The sequence below is a fragment of the Colius striatus genome, chromosome Z (assembly GCF_028858725.1).
Source record: "Colius striatus isolate bColStr4 chromosome Z, bColStr4.1.hap1, whole genome shotgun sequence".
NCBI classification, from domain to species: Eukaryota; Metazoa; Chordata; class Aves; order Coliiformes; family Coliidae; genus Colius; species Colius striatus.
In genome coordinates, this window is record NC_084790.1 from 74,458,950 (window position 1) to 74,477,776 (window position 18,827).

The 18,827-nt window shown below is 41.5% G+C and overlaps 1 protein-coding gene across 2 annotated transcripts; it reads left to right on the forward strand.

Moving 5' to 3' along the window:
• Nucleotides 1-2,930: 2,930 nt before the first annotated feature.
• SLC45A2 (solute carrier family 45 member 2) lies at nucleotides 2,931-16,393 on the forward strand. Of its 2 annotated transcripts, none has more exons than XM_010208541.1 (7): nucleotides 2,931-3,366; nucleotides 4,438-4,614; nucleotides 6,665-6,990; nucleotides 10,736-10,879; nucleotides 12,080-12,203; nucleotides 13,159-13,364; nucleotides 16,169-16,393. In XM_010208541.1, the coding sequence occupies exons 1-7, from the start codon at nucleotides 2,931-2,933 to the stop codon at nucleotides 16,391-16,393; spliced, it is 1,638 nt and encodes a 545-aa protein (XP_010206843.1). The 2 variants fall into 2 exon arrangements, with proteins under 2 accessions (XP_010206843.1, XP_061874782.1); XM_062018798.1 differs by having other exon boundaries at nucleotides 6,665-6,972.
• The last annotated feature ends 2,434 nt before the right edge of the window (nucleotides 16,394-18,827 follow it).

Genomic DNA, 18,827 nt, shown 5'->3' on the forward strand with positions numbered 1-18,827 from the left:
AGTCTCATTCAAGGAAAAAAAAAAAAGAAAAAGCTTTTAAAAATAATTAGGTATATGTCCATGATACAGTTTTCTTTAGTATGATATGTCAGGAATTATGATATGAGGGGTTGGGTTTGTTGATACTTTGTCACAGTGTTTACCTTGCTGAAGATTAATTTGTTGCTTACAAAGACTTCCATAGCTGAGATATACTTTAGCTCGTTTTTTATGTGTCATGCCAAACAGTCAGGATTATTACTATTGAAAAGCTTTTTACATTCTACTGCCTAAACACCTGCCTGGATGGGAGAATTATCTAGTATGTCCTGACACATTCGATAAACAGTTAGCAAAAGCATCTCAGGTTTCCAAATGACACTTTAATGCAAATCACTGAGTATTATCACAGAATCATAGAATCATAGAATGTTACGGGTTGGAAGGGACCTTTAGAGATCATTTAGTCCAACCCCCCTGCAGAAGCAGGTCAACTTAGATCAGGTCACACAGGAACATGTCCGGGTGGGTCTTGAAGACCTCCAAGGAAGGAGACTCCACAACCCCTCTGGGCAGCCTGTGCCAGGGCTCCCTCACCTGAACAGTGAAATAGTTTTTCCTTATGTTTAAATGGAACTTTTTGTGTTCCAGCTTTTCTCCATCATTGCTTGTCCTGTCACTGGACCCTATAGAGAAAAGTATTGTCCCATACTCTTGACATGAAACTTTAAAATAGTTGTGTTAATGAGGTCCTCTCTCAGTCTCCTCTAGGCTGAACAGCCCCAGTTCCCACGACCTTTCCTCATAAGGAAGATGCTCCAGTCCCCTGATCATCTTGGTGGCCCTGTGCTGGACCCTCTCCAGAAGTTCCCTGTCTCTCTTGAGCTGGGGAGCTCAGAACAGGACACACGACTCCAGATGAGGCCTCACCAGGGCAGAGTAGAGGGGGAGCAGAACCCCCCTCGACCTGCTGTCCACATTTTTCCTGATGCATTCCAGGCTGCCATTGGCCTTCTTGGCCACGAGGGCACATTGCTGGCTCATGGTTAGTTTATTGTCAACCAGCACTCCCAGGTCTCTCTGCAGAGCTGCTCTCCAGCAGGTCAACCCCCAGCCTGTGCTGATGCATGGGGTTGTTCCTTCCCAGATGCAGGACTCTGCACTTGTCCTTGTTGAAGCTCATGAGGTTCCTCTCTGCCCAACTGTCCAGCCAGTCGAGATCCCGCTGAATGGCAGCACAGCCTCTGGGGAATCAGCCAGTCCTCCCAGTTTGGTGTCATCAGGTGTCATCAACTCACTGAGGGTACACTATGTCCCCTCATCCAGGCCGTTGACCATTACACTAAGTTTTGACAATATACTTAGTCCCAGATGCATCTGATCATGTTACAGAACAATAAACATTGTCAAATGTAGTCCCCAGTGCAGCTAAGCTTTGACCCGAAAATCACAGTCATGCAACAGTTTGCATTGGAAGGACCTTAACAGTCATCTCATTCCAACCTCCTGCCTTCGGCAACACTTGCCCAGGCTGTTCCAAGCCCCTTGCGACCTGCCCTGGAACACTGCCAGGGATGGGGCATCCATCCCAGATGAGTCCGCTCTGGGCAACCGATGCTACTGCCCCACCAGACTCATGAGGAAGAATTCTTCCTTATGTCTAATCTAAATCTCCTCTCTTTCAGTTTAAAGCCATCACCCCTTTTCCTGTCATTACATGCCTTTATCCCTCTCAGGCTTTCTTCTTGTCCGCTTTAGGTAATGGAAGGTGCTTGTAGGTCTCCCTGGAGCCTTCTCCAGGCAGAACAACCGTAACTCTCTCAGACTGACCTCATGGGAGAGGTGCTCCAGCCCTCTAGTAATTTTTTGAAGGCTGGAGAATAGTATACTCTTGGCAGACCTCAGTACTGCCTTTCAGTACTTAAAGGGGCTTATGAGAAAGATGGAGACAGACTTTTTAGCAAGGTCTGCTGTGAAAGAACAAGGGGTGATGGTTTTAAATGAGAATAGATTCAGACTAGAGATAAGAAAGAAATTCTTTACAATGAGACTTGTGAAACACTGGAAGATATTACCCAGAGAGGTGGTAGATGCCACATCCCTGGAAACATTCAAGGTCAGGTTGGATGAGGCTCTGAAAAACCTGACCTAGTTGAAGATGTCCCTACTGCCTGCAGGGGAGTTGGACTAGATCACCTTTATAAGTCCCTTCCAACCCAAACCATTCCATCACTCTGGTTCAGTGTAGGTTGGATTGGCTGCCTCACTCAGGTAGCTAACCTGAAAGGTACAGTTCTGTTACATCACCACAGATTTAAGGCTTTTGCTTGGCAGATAATACCATTTAGAAAGAGAACAAGTGATAATCTATTTCTCAGAAACAAAATTAGTTTTGTTGAGAGTGGCACACTGCAGATACAGAAAAATATTTACCAGCTGCTGCTCAACAGACTTCTGACAAGCCTCTTATTTGCCACTAATGCAATGGGTAGGTTCACTTACTTACCTTCATGAAGTTCATTGAAATCTTTTTCTGGATATATAGTTTAGATTCTTTCCCCTCTCCTGTTCATTCAACAGGAAATTGGCACTGTGGTGCTCACTGTTTGCTGAACGGGAAGATCAGTGCTCTAGTTTCTTGGTGTTGCTGCTGTCTCAGAGCAACAAGAGGCACAGCTTTATGTCACGGTAATCCCGCACTGCGCCCATGTGATGTATGCTCTTTGGTTGTGGGTAACTGCGAGCTTTGCAGATGCCCAAGAGCTCAGGTCTGCTAACATTAAGATACACTTCCCCGCCCCCTTCCTTGCATAACTTGTGATCGCAGAGCCATGAAAGTATGTGAGTCCCTCCCCCAGCACAGACTGATCCCACCCAGCATATGATCCGGGCTCCATGTCAGCCACGGCCAGCAGAGCCGAGTTGCCCGAGCGCTGCGAATAGCCGGAGCGATGACCTTACCGAAGGAGAGCTTCCATGAGGCTCCTGCACCCCCTTCTGAGCTGGCCAAGGCTGACACGGACAGCACGGGGCAGAAGGAGGCTGTACTGCAATCCGTGACAAGGACGGGAGCGGTGGTGCCAAGGCAGCGGGCGGTGGGAAGGCTGGTCATGCACAGCATGGCCATGTTCGGCCGGGAGTTCTGCTATGCCGTGGAGGCTGCCTTTGTCACGCCAGTGCTGCTCAGTGTAGGGCTGCCCAGGAACCTCTACAGCCTGGTGTGGCTCATCAGCCCTATCCTGGGCTTCTTGCTGCAACCCGTGGTAGGTTCAGCCAGTGATCACTGCACCTCTAGCTGGGGCAGGAGACGACCTTACATTCTGGGTCTGGGCATCATAATGCTGGTAGGCATGGCTTTGTACCTCAATGGGGACGTGATCATCTCAGGTGAGTGAGGAGCGTATGCTGTACTGACAGACAAAACTCATCCTAGCATTTTGAATTGCAAAGAAAGTTTACCTTTTTATCCCCTGCTAAAATTGACTGTTAACTTTGTATATTGTGTTAACTCAGTTGCATTGCAGGAGCTGAGAAACACCAAAATCATGTACCTTCAGTCCTAACACTGCATGTTATGTGCTCTGTACACAGAGTTCTGTAGTCTCTGCATGTGATTTGCATGTTGCATGTTGGTGTGGTTACCTGATCAGTTCCTACAAGTAGAGCACTGCTTGGGCCCAGAGAAGTTTTTACAAACTAAACTCTACCATGTGAAGTTAAATGATTTAAATTGTTTTGCATGATTCACTAGACGTCCAAACTGTTAATCCCTGTTTTAGATGGATGAGCATTCAAAAAATATATCTTTAATTACTGCAACACTGGCTTGACTCTGGACTGTGTTAGGCTGGTGAACAATAGAAATCCGCAACTCCTTGGAAACGATGTTGCACCTGGAATGTGCAAAGTCAAATAGAAGTGGCATCCCCAGATACTGTTATATTTCATCTTGAGATGTGACTTCTCACATTACTGAGGGAAAGTTGTTGCTCTCCTGATAGAGGGGGGAGTTATGTGTTTTTATGGACTGATTTATTCTCTCTTCCTGGATTTTAGTGGTGTTGAATGATGCCCAGAAAGAGGTGTTGCAGTCAACTCTTCAACTATCTAAAACAACAGAAGAGTGGGACAAATAGAATAAACAAAAAACGTACTACAATATGCATGTGTGTTAGGCTACCAGAGGAGGCTGCGGAGGTGTGAAGGAGTAAGACTGATGGTGTTCTTGATCGTGGAGCTTGGAACTGCTCTGGACTGTCTTCAAGACAGTAAGACAGCCCAGCACGGACTCACCACACAGACTCAGTCATCCCGTTTCTGTGATGTGATTCTGGTATGGCTGCTCTCTCTTGCATAGCTAAGCATTGCTTAGATTTGGAGGTAGCAGGAAAGATAAAATGTGGTTTTGCAGAACATGGCACTGTTGCTGTCAGAATGAGGGTGTTTTTCTTTTTGTAGCTTTCATCAGTGAGAGAGACAAGAAGCGGACATGGGCAATAGTCCTTACCATGCTGGGAGTGGTGCTTTTTGATTTTGCAGCTGATTTTATTGATGGTCCCATCAAAGCATATTTATTTGATGTCTGCTCTCATCAGGATAAAGAGAAGGGTCTGCACTACCATGCCCTCTTTACAGGTACTGAGATCCCTTCTTTTCTTCCCTGCGTCTCAAAGGAGGGGAAGGTAATTGTGTGGATTTTATCCTCACTGTGTTTCTAATCTTGAATGAACTGATCATCTGATTCCGCGCCACAGTCACGAGCCTTTTGTTGCTGGGTTTTCACTGCCCCAGAGAACAGCAACTTGTGATTGCTACTGCAAGGATTCTGCTGCAGCGGGCTGCGGGCACAAACATTTAGGACAACATAGCTGTGATTTAAGTAAGAAGCTTTAAAAAGTGAAGTAGTGTTTATTCTTACTGTGGATTTTTTTCCCAAGGTTTTAATGAAGCAAAAATTAAGGGATATAACTTGTTTCCTTGCCATAGCACGTAAAAATAAAATTTTTTGGCTTGGCAAGTGACATAGAGCAAGAGCTGCACAAACCAGAATAGTTGATTTCCATTCTTCAGCCGTGCTCCAGTGTGTGCTGTCTTCCTGTGTAGAAACAGGAGCTCTGCATAAAATTCAGAGCTTCATAGCATCCATAAAATAAGTGGTTCAATCCAGCCTCTTGCAAATAAAGTAAGACCTTAATTTGTCTTTATACATGTTTGAAACATTGCTGAATTACAGAAGGAAACTTTCTGCACCACATTAGCTGAGCAAATGTGCAGGGAAGACACATGAGGCACTTGTGTGCCTGTCATGTGAATCGTGAGGAACTTCCAGACATGTCTGAGACCAGTCACTGTGAAAAGGACTAGACAAAAAGCAGATTGGGCAAGAAGTCGTGAAATCTGTGTTGATGCAGTTTTCTAGCTACCGGGCCATATGTAGAGCAGAGGCACACAGGTTCACTGTCAGCTGCTCTCGTCAAGTAGGGAGGTGCAGTAGCTATCGACAACAGGCCAGTTTTGGACATGCAAAATAGCTTTGCCCAGGAGCACAAATGATAAGAGGACCTTAAAGCCACACAGGAATGAAATCAGTATTATCCATTAGAAACTGAGAGATAACACTTTTAACAATCAGTTGTTTGGGCAGAGAGGACAGTGAGCCTGAATGTGTATTCTTGCCTTTTGGTTGTGTTTTTTTCCTTGGATGGTAGTAAAAAGGTTGGAGTTCCAAATTTGGACCTTTCATTTGTGTACCGAGCTGTGAAACAGGATGTGGTACAAATCACACAAAATAAGACTGGAAGAGGTTGCATTATCTGGTCCAGCCCCTTCTGCCCTCCATAGCAAGATCATTGGCATCTTAACCCTTCCCAAGGGGTACTTAGCCTGGTCTTGAAATCCTTCCTTGATAGGGGTTCTGTAGCCCTCCCAAGGACTGCACTCTACCTACCAGAGTAGAGTGCAGTCCTGCATATAACAGTGTGCACTTGTGCTTCTGAAACTGTGTACACTAAGAACATAAAGAGAAAACTACATAAAGCCTGTACTGGATGCTGGTTTTACTAATTTCAAGGCACAGGTAGCATTCTTGTCTTACAAGCCCAACTTCTCTCAGAAAATCAGGAAACAGAACTACATGATTGTATTTGGTCCTTCTTGTTTTCTTTTACAAGTGGTGAGATACTTGGATTTTGGTAACTCCAAAACAATGTTTTTGGGTTTCTTTCCTTTTTTTTTAACGTTTTCACATAAAGACAGTACTTCTGTTTAGATTCAGCAATGTAAAATATATTGTTTACAAAGTCTAAACTATAGATATAATTTTTAAAGGGTTTGTTTTTTCTGTGAGGTTTTAAAAACCTCATGTCAGTAGGATTTTATTCAGTATTACCGTTTGAAAGAAAATAAAGCCTCAAAGAGTCAAGAAAAGAGATGGAGGCCGATGTTGCTACATGCCCAGGCATTTTTTCGAGAGCTCTGTCCACCAGAAGTGAGGAGATTTTTCAGGAGATGTTTAATAACTGCATGTGTATGTAATTAGCCCAGTATTTCCATTTCTTGTGATTAATATCTGGAGGCATTATTCACTTATATCTAGGGGGGAACACACATCCAGGGTGTTGAGTACTGTTTGTTTACCTTACCAATGACAGTAGATCTTTTTTCACTTTTCTTCCCACTCCTGTAGGTTTGGGAGGATCCCTGGGTTACCTGACAGGTGCTGTGGACTGGGGCCACACTGTACTAGGCTATGCAATGGCATCAGAATTCCAGGTGATCTTTTTCTTCGCAGCCTTGGTTTTCCTAATCTGCCTTATCGTGCACCTGCACAGTATTCCTGAAGTCCCGCTCAGATATGAAAACGAAGAGACAAAGTTCCTGTTGGAAGTGACTGAATCCTATAAATACAGGTCCATAGAAGAGGAAATAAAAAATGGTTGCTTAAAATCAACATGTATTGAAACAAAGGCTGGAGCTGAACCAGGGAAATGTGCTGCTACATCATGTACAGAGGTAAGTGCAGAGATGGCTTTGTAAGCTATACCATTTTATCCTTGGAGAACCTTTAATTGGCTAATGCTGTTTGGAATGGAGCCCTTTCTTATACAAAGAAAAAGAATCCTCCATTGGGATACAAGGTCAGGAGAAAGCCTGCTTTCTTTAATCTTTTTAAATGTATAAAGTATTTCCAGCAAAAGGGATGAGACAAACTAGTCTTGACGCTTTGAGCTATCGGCAGGGATGAGGGAGAAACACATTCAGGTTTCTGCTCCGAGTCAGTCTCTCGATATCCACTTCATGTGAATTTTGCCAAGAGGGTCTACTTTGCCCTATGGTCCTGATGGAATTAACTTCAAATTGTGGACAGGGACTATAGGCCATTAATCTTTGGAGTAAATCTGCAGCTCCCACTGAAGTTCACACACTTTCATGCCTAATGCACATGAAGTGTTTGTTCGCTGGTCTAATAAACATTTCACTGAGGACGTATTGACAGTACTAATGTGTTTAAAACTGCTGCTCCTACAGCAGTGCTTCCTCACAGAGTTTTAGGTTTATTTTGAAGTGATGTCATAACTGTTTCTTTGGCAGAACTTTCAGGTGGGAGACAATTGCAATTACTGTCATCACTGTCATTTGGTTTCTGCTTCATTTTATGAGAGATTGCTTCAGTCTAAAGCAAATAGGAAATTATCTGTAGAGCACATTTCTAGAATGTTCTTGCAAAAAGACAATAGTTTTTACATGTGTGTTAACGCTTTTAGTGCTAGGAATCCTCACTGCACTTTGATGGCACTCTAAGTCAGCAAAGGCTAATGTATACATTTGGCTCCTAGTGTAGCGATAAGTAGTGAAACTGTTATGTGTTGGTTTTAATTTCACTTCTGATTTATTGGCATTATGTCTGTCTATGTCTGATTCAAGTCTTGATAAATCAGGTAAAAAACCCCCTGAGAATGTGAAGACAGTTATAAGTTAGGAACATAAATTCATGTTTAAGCTACAAAGAAAAAGTGATTTGTTATCTTCTGTGATTTTATCATTTGCATTATAATAGCACTTGGTATTCCTAACCTGAAGAAAAATATTATTACACCAGATACAACAAAAAGGCAGAATAAAAGATGAACATTGGCTGATAAGAACACCAGTCAAACACAGAGATGGGCAGACAGCAAAGCAGCAGTTTGTCAAGAGTATATGGTTAGCATGCTGTGATGCTGTCCCTGTTTGCTGACCATAGGCCAACTTGAGCAGCCAGCATCCTTCACCAGCACTGTTCACCCTGACTAAATTCTCAGAGATGCTGATGCTTGGCCCATGTGGCCTGTAAAAAAGGAAAGTAAATGAAGAAGAGAGAACAGGTTCAGTGAAAGCAAGGGCAACAGACTGTGGATTAGGTTAGCTTCTATCTTGTCAAGAACTGATTCCATTGAAACAGTAATATCCAGACACCTGAGGTGAATCTCTGGTGTGCACTGTAGGCAGGTTTGTGCTACTGCTTTCTTCTTTATATTTTTAACTGGACAACTTGTGAGAAGCTCATTGTGCTTTGATCTGTCTCATGTTTCTTTGATGTGCCTGGGCATGTATAAATTCTAGACACTTACTGCCTTCGTGGTTCATCTCTTGTGGCTCATGTTTTATGAGTTCATTCATTACTGTAATTGCTTCCTTGGAGAAATGGTTTGGTTTCCTGTTTTTCTGAATCTCTCTTTTTTTTTTTTTGCTGCAGTCATCACGGCCTTATATCTCCTAAATTAGGGGCTGTGCTCATACATGCTAATAGCTACCATGATTATTAATCAGATTTGACCTGCTACAGTATGAACAGACATCCAAAGTGATTTGTCTTTTGTTCTTTAGTTTGGTGCCAAATTACTCAAATCTACTGTCATAAAACCCAAATCATATTGATTCCTCATTATCCTTACAAATGATCTTAGGCCTTGAGTAGCAGAGATTTTATAGAGAATATGTTTGGGTATTGTGAGCTTTTGAAGGATAAGGAACTTAAAAGGGAGTCAAACTTCAGTACATCCTTTACATTAGAGCAAGGTTTGTGTGTTGGTTTGTATTGAATGCGCTCACTAGACATTTCTATCTCCACACTAAAATACCTAAATAGAAAGCAGACATTTCTGTTTAGCTGTCAAACTGTTCTTTGTAACTCCAGCAGTGCCCTTTGTAGTTTCCCGAGCTTAAGACTTTCATTGGAAGGGCTGTTTTAAGAAACTGTGTGGAAGAGTCAAATAAATTACACAAGCCAAGTCAATCAATAGCAATTATCCCTGAAGCAGCACTAATGAGGCAAGGTGGATTTTTGTTTTTTTTTAAATAGCTGTAGAAGAATAGAAATCTTACCTTTTTTAAAAGAGACAGTGAAGCCAAGAGAAATTCCAAGGGATTTGGACAATGTGTGGTTCAAGGTGAAAGTCAGCAATTTGAATTTTGGCATTCCTGTGAGGATTAAAATCCTCCACTGGAGCTAAGGATTTTCCAACTTTATAATATGTGGTGATTATTCATAAAGTAGCTTGCAGCACAACCTATTTCAAAGGAAAGCAGAACTGTGAGAACTAAGCAGAACATTCAAAGAAGGAAAAAATGTAATTATCTTACAGAAAAGTGAAGAAAAAAGTCAGCTTTCCAGTAATGAGCATGACTTTTACAGTTCTTCTACATTTCATGACCATACAGCCTCCCTCACTGTCTGTCCCAACACTGTTGCCTCCAAACATCACAGATGAAATTGGAAGTGTTCATCATGCTTTCTTTAAAAGCAAAGCACCATGTGAGAGCTTTAAAGCAATAAGAACTGTTTCTTGGGCACATGCCAAACATCAAGCACACCTACAGTACTAAAAAATATCGAGTGATACAAATTATCTGATTAATGTGACTGAAAAAGAGAGTTTTGGGGCACAGGACTTGGACAAGGAAGAAAGAGGTCAGGTGGGGCATTGGAGGTGGTGAGAAATGTTAGTTTTCCCCATCAGTGGGATTTCTTAACCAGCACCAAAAATGTTTTGATTTTGAAACGAGTTTTTTCTTTCATGGGATGAGTAGATGCTGGAGCTCATGGTCTCTGTGTGCTAGGACCTTGAGTGGTGCCTCCTCTCCTGTTGTGTATGACAGTCTTTCCCTGCTCCGTGGAGGGAAGGACGGTATATGGTGGAAATCTCATTGTAATGGTACAACAGAAGAGGTGAAGTAGTCTAGGGAATTTAGCCCACAGAAGGGAATGGGAATGAGGTCTCAGAAGTGCTGTATTCTACAACTGATAACTTTTGAATTCTCGTGAAGCATTTTGAGTTTTATTTTTTCTGTGTCAGCTTTAAATTTTTAACAAAAAGATGACTGTCTCCATGAAGAAATTACTTTTGTTTCTGGTTTTGGATTTTTGAAACTCCACTGAATCTGTTTTGGCAGAACATTATTACTTGGTTCCCCAAGTAAATAATAACCCTACTGATTACAACAGCAAGAAATATTACATCTTTGCTGATGTACCCCAGCTCTCCCAGAGACTGTGAATCTTTTAGATGACTTTATTAGGCAATGGCTCTACAAATTAAATGTATAGTGGAGGACATTCAGTACTCAAGCAACCTCTCTGAGCAACAGCAAATTAAAAACTTTGAAAGTTTAGCAATGAAAAGATGCTAAAGATGCTAAGGCCTTCTTCATTTGCTGCCAGATATTTTATTAGCCTCAGGGCAATAATACAGTATTATTGTTGAATACTTGCTTTTAGGATCAAAGCCGGATGACCCTTAAATCACTCTTGAGGACACTTTTAAACATGCCATCTCATTATCGCTACCTGTGTGTGAGCCACCTCTTTGGATGGATGGCTTTCCTGTCCAACATGCTCTTCTTCACGGATTTCATGGGACAGGTAAAAGCATAAAATCCTCTCAGTTTTCCTTCCTCTTAGCATCTCCTCCTCCACCAAAAAGAAATGAAACAGTGTTAAAATCCTGAGGAAATGGCAGTGGTGCCAGAGCCAGTTGTATCTGGATGGCTGAATAAGAGTTTTGTACAGGCTTTCTGAGCGAGAATCTGTTGGATCTTGGAGGAAATCTTTTTAGTATCTGTAAGACTATTTGTAGCTGTTTAACTGTTTCAAATGAAGCCCTCAGAGCTGTTCCAAATACGTCCATTCTCTGCTCTGCTTTCAGAGCTGCTCCTAACTAGAGTGATGTTGACATTGCCTGGATGCAGCTGTCTTTATTCCAGTGCCTGAGCACTGTCTGCACACGGCTGCTTACCTGCACTGAAGCTCTTTGCATACAGCAAGCTACTTGCTAGCTCAAGGCTCTTGTCACCTCTAATTTGGCTGTCCCTGCCATACCTCTTTAAACTTAGTCCCATCTGACAGCAATTCTGTGCCTTCATGATACCCAGTGCACCTCTTTGCCACTCCATTCCCAGGAAGTAAGACTATACGTCTCTGCCAATGATTGTTGCCCTTATGACCCTGTTTGCCTCCTCTCTTCCAGATATAAACGTGGTCTTGGAACAAATCCTCTCATTGCCATTTTTTTTCCCCCTGTGGTTCCCACACAGTACTCCCATTTCATTGCCTATTACCTGTATACAAACATGTTCATATGTGTATATGAACAACTAAAAGGAAAAGTTTTGCTTGCCTAGATGAGGATTGAATAAGACAATTACTGGGTAGAAAAAGCAGCATGTTGGGGTAAGCCTGCAAGAGAAAACAACAAAATTAATTGTAGATAAATTAAGGAGAGAAAGGCTAAGGCAAGAAGGCAGAATTGGAAAGAGGAGGAGAATGGGAAGTAGAGAACACACAAAGGAAAAAAACCTAACAAGTCGGTGCAGGGTGGACAGCCCAGGAAAATGCAGAGGTTAATAAATGAAGAGGACCTTGGGATGTGAGAATGTGGGAGAAGTGAAACCTGCAGAACTGTAAAGGAATAGTTAGGGCATTGCTTCACAGACTTCCTGGGTGCAAATTATCAGTGATAAGGCCCTATCAGAGATAAGGCCCTGTGTTGGGTACCACGTTTCTGTAAGAAGGTACTGCATGCAGTCCATCCTTGCCTTTTGTGATCTTTGTGGTCTTTTTCAGGTTGTATACAAGGGTAATCCTTACGCACCTCATAACTCCACACTTTACCTCACCTACAAAGCAGGAGTTGAGGTGGGATGCTGGGGGCTGTGCATCAATGCAATTTCTTCATCAGTCTATTGTTGTAAGTACCCAGGAATGTGCTCTAACACTGTGTTTTGAAACAATGTCCAAACTGTTCGCTATTTGCCATTGTGTAAAAAACCAAATGTAGTGATACCAAATGAACTGGGTTTTTTCCCCTTTAAAACTTAGAGGAAAGTTACATTCTCATTGTTATTATAAACTAGTATCTCAACGTGAATAGTTCCTGACCACGTGAGGAGAGGTCACTTTGGGAATAAGGCATTGTTCTGAATGTGAACTGACCTTGAACACTGAAAATCATCCTGCAGCTAAATGTCAGACTTAAATGGATACCACGGGCATCATTCTGAGATGCTTTTTCACTTAGCAGTGCTGTAGCTGTATTCTCAACAGTCCCTCTGATGGCCTCTCCCCATCTGCATTCCTCATAAAATAACTTTTTCACAGTGCAGAAGTTCTTGCCAGAAGCATGAACCTTGCTCTCCAAAATTGTGTGTAAGTATGCTAGCACTGTTCCCTAGACAGATTCCACCACAGCTCTTACCAAGGATTTTAAAAGAAACTCAAATGAGTTGATCCAAAAACTCAAATGAGTAGCATTTTAAGGGCTGAGCTGAGCATCTAAAAGAGGCTTGAGAGAAATCTTTTTCCCCTTGGAGCTTAAGCACAGGCATTTTTGTAGCGCCTTTCTCAGCTCAGACAGAAGTTGATGCCAAGTGTTCATATTATAATCAAAGAGCGGAAATGTCTGAGGTTGTCAATGAGGGCAGTTCTTCCAGAACCATTGTTAACTGCTTCTTCTCTGGAGCTGGCTGTGCCAGAATAAGAGAGAGCAAGTATTCTTTGGCAAGTTTATACCTGCAATAATTTGAAGGCAATTTCCAAAATAAATAAGATTCTCTCCTTCATTGCATTTTACAAAATGAAACCCCTTAAACGTTGAAACATGACCTGTTTGGGTTCTTACTAGCATTTTCACTTTCTTTTCACAGACCTGCAGAAAATCCTTCTGCCATACATAGGATTAAAGGGACTGTATTTCACTGGATATCTACTTTTTGGATTAGGTACTGGGTTAATTGGCTTGTTTCCCAACGTCTATTCCACTCTGGCTCTGTGTTCCCTCTTTGGTGTCATGTCCAGCACACTGTACACCGTGCCATTCCACCTCATTGCAGAGTATCACAGGGAAGAAGAGGTAAGTTCAATGTCTAAGGAAAAGCAATTTTATATCTGTAAGAGTTATATCAGGTTATATTCCTTTGGGGAGAAAACTGGATAGAACTAGTAAGCAGCTTTTACTTTTCATTTCAAACTATTTATGATGACGTGTTCTGAATGGAAAGTCTCTGTCAGAGTGGGTTAAAGTCCCAAACTCTTCAAACAGTGAGATAAGTTATCATCACAGATGAAAAAAAGCCAATTACAGTTTGTGTTTGGGCAGTAAGCAGATAGCAGGGCTCTACTTGTGCTACCTTCCTTACATCTTTCCTTCCTGTGGTATTAGTTTGAGGACCTGACTTATGAGTTCCTAAGGTTAATAACCACACTGTAAAGGCTGGGAGAATTTTTAGTTAACTGCAAAGTGTTACAAAAGCTAATAGCTAATAAGGATATTAACTTCAAGTGCGAAGAGTTCAGTGGTAAACTATATGTCATATTCTGATTCTCTCTCTAAATGTCTGGGATTGGTTTCTGGTCCTCCACAGCATGAAATCCCATTTCCAAGGAATATCTGGAAAAGCTTGCATTCCTTATATCATGTTACTGAGCCCAGCAGGATCTTCTTGCCTTCTAAAGAGTTGAGCTCTTTAATGAAAAAGTTCTCTCAAGCCTCTTAAGTTAGTGAGAGAGCTGGAAACAAGATGGGTTAAGGAGAGCTGGGAGGACTTAGGAAAAGTTCTTGTTACATTTGGGGGCATTTAATAAGAAATTAATAAAGAGAATGTTGAACCATTGAAAAAAAACATAGCGACATGGTTGAGATCAGCACAGGACTAGATCAAGTCTTTGGAAACATTTTCTCCTGTTCTGTGCAACTTTGAAGTATCACCATCTTAATGATGAATGCAAGAAGATTCTTGATTATTCTATTGAATCCTAGAAAGATCTCTGAATGTGGTTAAATATTTCATAGGTCTGATTCCTAATTAGTTAATAAGTTAATTTCCCTGTTCCATTCCAGCAGAGAATTATCACGATTAAGAGCTTTTAAAAGAGAAAAAAGGACAGGGAATTAACCCAGTTTAGGGTGAGGTCACAGTCCTGACCTCAAGCCAGCCAACTCAGAGAAAGAGAGAGCAAAAGCAAAATTGCAGTCTAGCTCTGATTCAGAGCTATTCCAGGACAGAAGCATAATAAAATTTGACAGAGTGTGAATAGACTTTATATATATAATAGGCAAATACATTCAAATGTTGTTTGTAAGACAACCGATTGTTGTAATTGCTATGACATATTAAATTATATAAAAATCTGTGTTAGAGCTGATATAGAATCTCAAAGCTTCTATAGTGTACAGAATAGCAAAAATAAGGAGGAAACATCAAATGCAAGATTACATTCATTTACACGTTCAGAAAATTGTGGCCAGAACTACTGACACATAAGGAACACTGGGCACTGCTCAGCAAAATAGATATCTTTAAAAAGAAAAATTATGCCTAAAGTTGGAGATACTTCAAGTGAAAGGACAGTATTGTTCTAGAACAAAGAGCAGACATTTCCCCTCACTATGCATTCTACCAAAATCATATGCTGGATTTTAAAGTGCTGCTATTTGAACTTCTGTTCTGTGCTGCTGTTTCCTAGGATCCAAGTTCAGTTCTGCCTGATGGATTGGGAAGAGAGTGTCTCCAGTACTTTTGAGTTTTGTGTGGTGACAGCTCAAAGGCAATGTAAAATGTAAAATGTAAATGTAGATTTTTTCACAAAACGCAAAATAGCACCTTAATGGCTTAATGACTTCATGAAAAGTGTGTGGATACCAGAAGACAGCACCACAGCATGGAAACCTCTTGTTCATTACAATTCAACCTTCTCCCTGTGAACAGCCTATGCAAGTAAAACAAAAATATGGAAACTAACACGTAATTTTCCCACAAAACAGAACAGTTCCTTCCTGGTAGGCATCACAGAGCAACTGAATTTGGAAGGAATTTCAAGAGGTGTTGTGGTCCAAGTACCTTGTTGAAGCAGGGCCACCTGGAGCAGGTTGCCCAGGGTCATGCCCAGTCTGGTTTGAGTATTTCCAAGAATGGAGATTCTGGTCTCTCCTCTGGTCAGCCTGTTCCAGTGATTAACCACCTTCATAGGGTGCTTTTAGACAAGATGCTTATATATACTAAATTAAGCCTTTTGCTCTGCAGATATACAAGTAATCAGTAGCTGATAAAAGTCTTTGATGGTGTAGAAGAGTTCTCCTCTGAACATTTGGTTTCAGATTATTTTTTTTCCCCCAGCAATAAAAGCATTACATTCAGATTTCAGTACTGAACTCCTCTATGTGCTCTGAGCCATAGCTTCAGAGCACAGTGCTCCATTATGACAAATTATGCTCTGTATGTGTGCAAGACATAGTATGACTCATCTTAACATTCCTTCGAGACTCTGCTTCAACGATGAGAGTAGGAGCTAAATTACTCATGACAGGGTGTTCTGTACTGTGAAATGTCAGTTTGGCAGCACTCAAACAGACCTGAACTTGAAGGAAACAGCCAACTTTCCTGATAAAGTTCTGATTCTTTCCTTGACAGAAGGAAGAGAGGGAAAAAATGCAAATGGGAGAAATGGGACAATTTGAGGGATGCTTGGAAAATTGATGATCACCTGTAAAATCTCTAAATTCCATAACCTCTGTGCAACCAGCAGAAAAAAATGGAAGGGAGCAGAGCTATTGGCCTGTCATGCTGAACATGGAGGTCGCGACAGTGCATTGGCTGGGAGCTGCAAGTTGTTGGCACTGTCTCGTTTCACTGGGTTATGTTCTGTGCTTATTTGCAGAGCCTGAAGCTGCAGGATGGGGAACAAGCTCAAGACCATGGGCGAGGGAAGGGCATTGACTGTGCTGCTCTCACCTGCATGGTCCAGCTGGCACAGATCATTCTGGGTGTGGGCCTGGGGCTCTTGGTTAGTGTTGCTGGGAGCGCAGTCACTGTGATTTCGGCATCTACGGTGTCACTGATCGGCTGCTGCTTTGTTGCTTTTTGTGTTCGATATGTGGAGTAAGACTATGTGAGGCAATTGGAAGAAATCTCCTCAGGGGAGCGTTTTCTTTCTGGGTCAGTAGCACCAGTGCTGTTGCCACGTTGATACCACTGGCACATCCTCCTCTCTTACCTCCTTGGAGCAATGGCAATTCCAGAGCTTTATGAAATGGATACTTGATAAAACTGGTTGCCTAATGCCTCAGATTGAAAGCTTCTGTATTTTGACTGCCTTATTCCTTCATTCCTGCTGACCTCAGTGTATTACCACACTACTACACACGATGGTGTGTATGACCATGTTATCCCAGTGCCCTACATGACGACTAATTATGAAACTCATTACCAACTTGTGGAAGTTAATAGACGAAGACTGTGATAAATTGGAGAAGTAATAAAAATTGACAGAGTCAGGAAGAAAGTTGCTATTTATCTTGCTTTTCAAGTACCTTAATTTTGGGGATATTTCCTCTGGTAGTCAAAGGCACAGGAGGATCAAACAGGTCAAAGGCCATGCAATGTGCAATTTTATTATGATTAGTAGTACTGATAAATTGATTAGCTAATTTCCAGCTGCTGTCAAAAGCAGATTTGGGTGTGAGGGATGAATGGAATACAACAGATTGAAGCCTATTGTTAAAAAGTATAACTGTAGTTATTTTATACTGCATCTCGGTGCTTCTGTATAAATGAAATGAAAGTACTGACTGAGCTTGTCATGAAAGTCTGCCTAGGGCTGCTCTGCAAATCCATGTGTAGGTACCTAAACAATCCGTCTTTGGGAAACAGTAGATATTATCTTCCTCTTTAAAAAACCTGACCTCTTGACTTTGATACTGTAAATGAAGCAATAAACTTGGCCAAAATAAGAACTTTACGAATGTTCGTAAGACAACTAAATCTTAACATTGGATATGACAGTATTTACCTTAAAGTAGTATCTCTGTTTTCTCTGTTTTCTTTAATGCACCTAACTTTGAGTGAAATGGGGTTTATTCATTACAGAATATTGTAAATAAATTCAATTCTGCAAAGCACTATCAGGAACTATTGTACAGTAAATACTTCATCCTGGTTATATGTATTTAATTGCATGTGAAGCTTCATTCTTATTTTTATAATATTGTCGATGTTTTGGAAAAAAACTGTGTCCATAGAAGTGATACACTGTGTTTATGCTGTGCTTCCTCTGTCCTGAAAACTGTTAAAACTGTTATATCTATTTGCTGTGTTATATGCTAAGCCACATGAAGCCATCTGCTAATGCAGTATTGTTAATGAATGAACAGTGACACAGAAGGACTGTTGCCAGGTACAGTGTTTGGCTTTGTTTGAGATTTTCTCTAAAGTTGCACATATGTAATCAATTCTGTTCAGTCAAATGCCTTGTTGAGCTGATCAGCTCTTAGAAGCTCTGCATATGTACTGACTCCACCACAAATAAATGGTTAGATTTGAGCAGAAGGTGTCCCTGCAAAGATGCACCAACTTGCCTTCAAGAGCAGAGCAAGTCATTTATTCTCAGGAAAAAAAAATCTTCCCTTAGGCAAACTCTTATTAATTATAACAAGTCCACGGCACCCTCAGCTACCTTTCCTTGTTTGTGATTGAGTCTCCACTGCAGGCCCAAAATAAGGCTTAATGCATGCCAAACCTTACCTTTCTCCACAGCTGCTTCGTCCCGACTTATGAAAAATCCATAGTTTATGGTTTATTTCATTTTTTGGCTCTTCATGAATCTTCCTCATGTCACACCCACGGAAATCAAAAGATTGGAAGACTGGATCCCGAGACTGTGTTTGAAATGCTTTGTAGGTACTGAGATGGCTGGAGAACAAGGGTCCCAACCATGACAAACAGGAAAAGACCAGAAAAGGAAGGATGGTTCACTTACTCACTTCCACTAATTCAGAATCTCCTGGAAGGAGGAATTTTTAAGGGAGGACAGGGGCTTCAGTGGAGCCATGAAAATGGAGAAAGGAGGAGGTGATCTGGTTTTATAAGACTGCAGGACTTGAAGTAACACGTAAATCTGTGATTCAGGAGCTGAGGAAAGGAAGCTCCAATTCCAACGTGGAGCTGGGAAAGGAGCTTTACAATGTTTACCTATGTATTTGTCAATATTTTCTTTGAGGTTTAGTGCCATCTGAACTTTCAAATTTAAATGGGCAGTGCTACCTCTGCTCTGTTACACAAAGAGAAAGCTGGCATTGATTCTAGCCCACAGAGTGACGGTAGATCTGTAGCAACACAAGAAGAATTGTGAACCTGCAGAGAGAAGAGAGATGTGAGCATCATATGCATCAATACTTTTGGTTACAAATTTATTCAAAGAAAGCTGTTTCAGGAACTTACATTATCATCTGCCCATGTGCCTCATGATCGTTGCTTTTAAAATTCACTCCATGCTGCAGAACAGAAAAAAAAGACACTTTTTCTTTGGAAAAATCGCCATA

Coding starts and splice junctions, on each gene's coding strand:
- SLC45A2 (XM_010208541.1), top strand. CDS start 2,931: ATGACCTTACCGAAGGAGAGCTTCCATGAGGCTCCTGCACCCCCTTCT. Junction 12,204..13,158: donor TTCTTCATCAGTCTATTGTT/GTAAGTACCCAG, acceptor TTCTTTTCACAG/ACCTGCAGAAAATCCTTCTG. Junction 13,365..16,168: donor AGTATCACAGGGAAGAAGAG/GTAAGTTCAATG, acceptor GCTTATTTGCAG/AGCCTGAAGCTGCAGGATGG.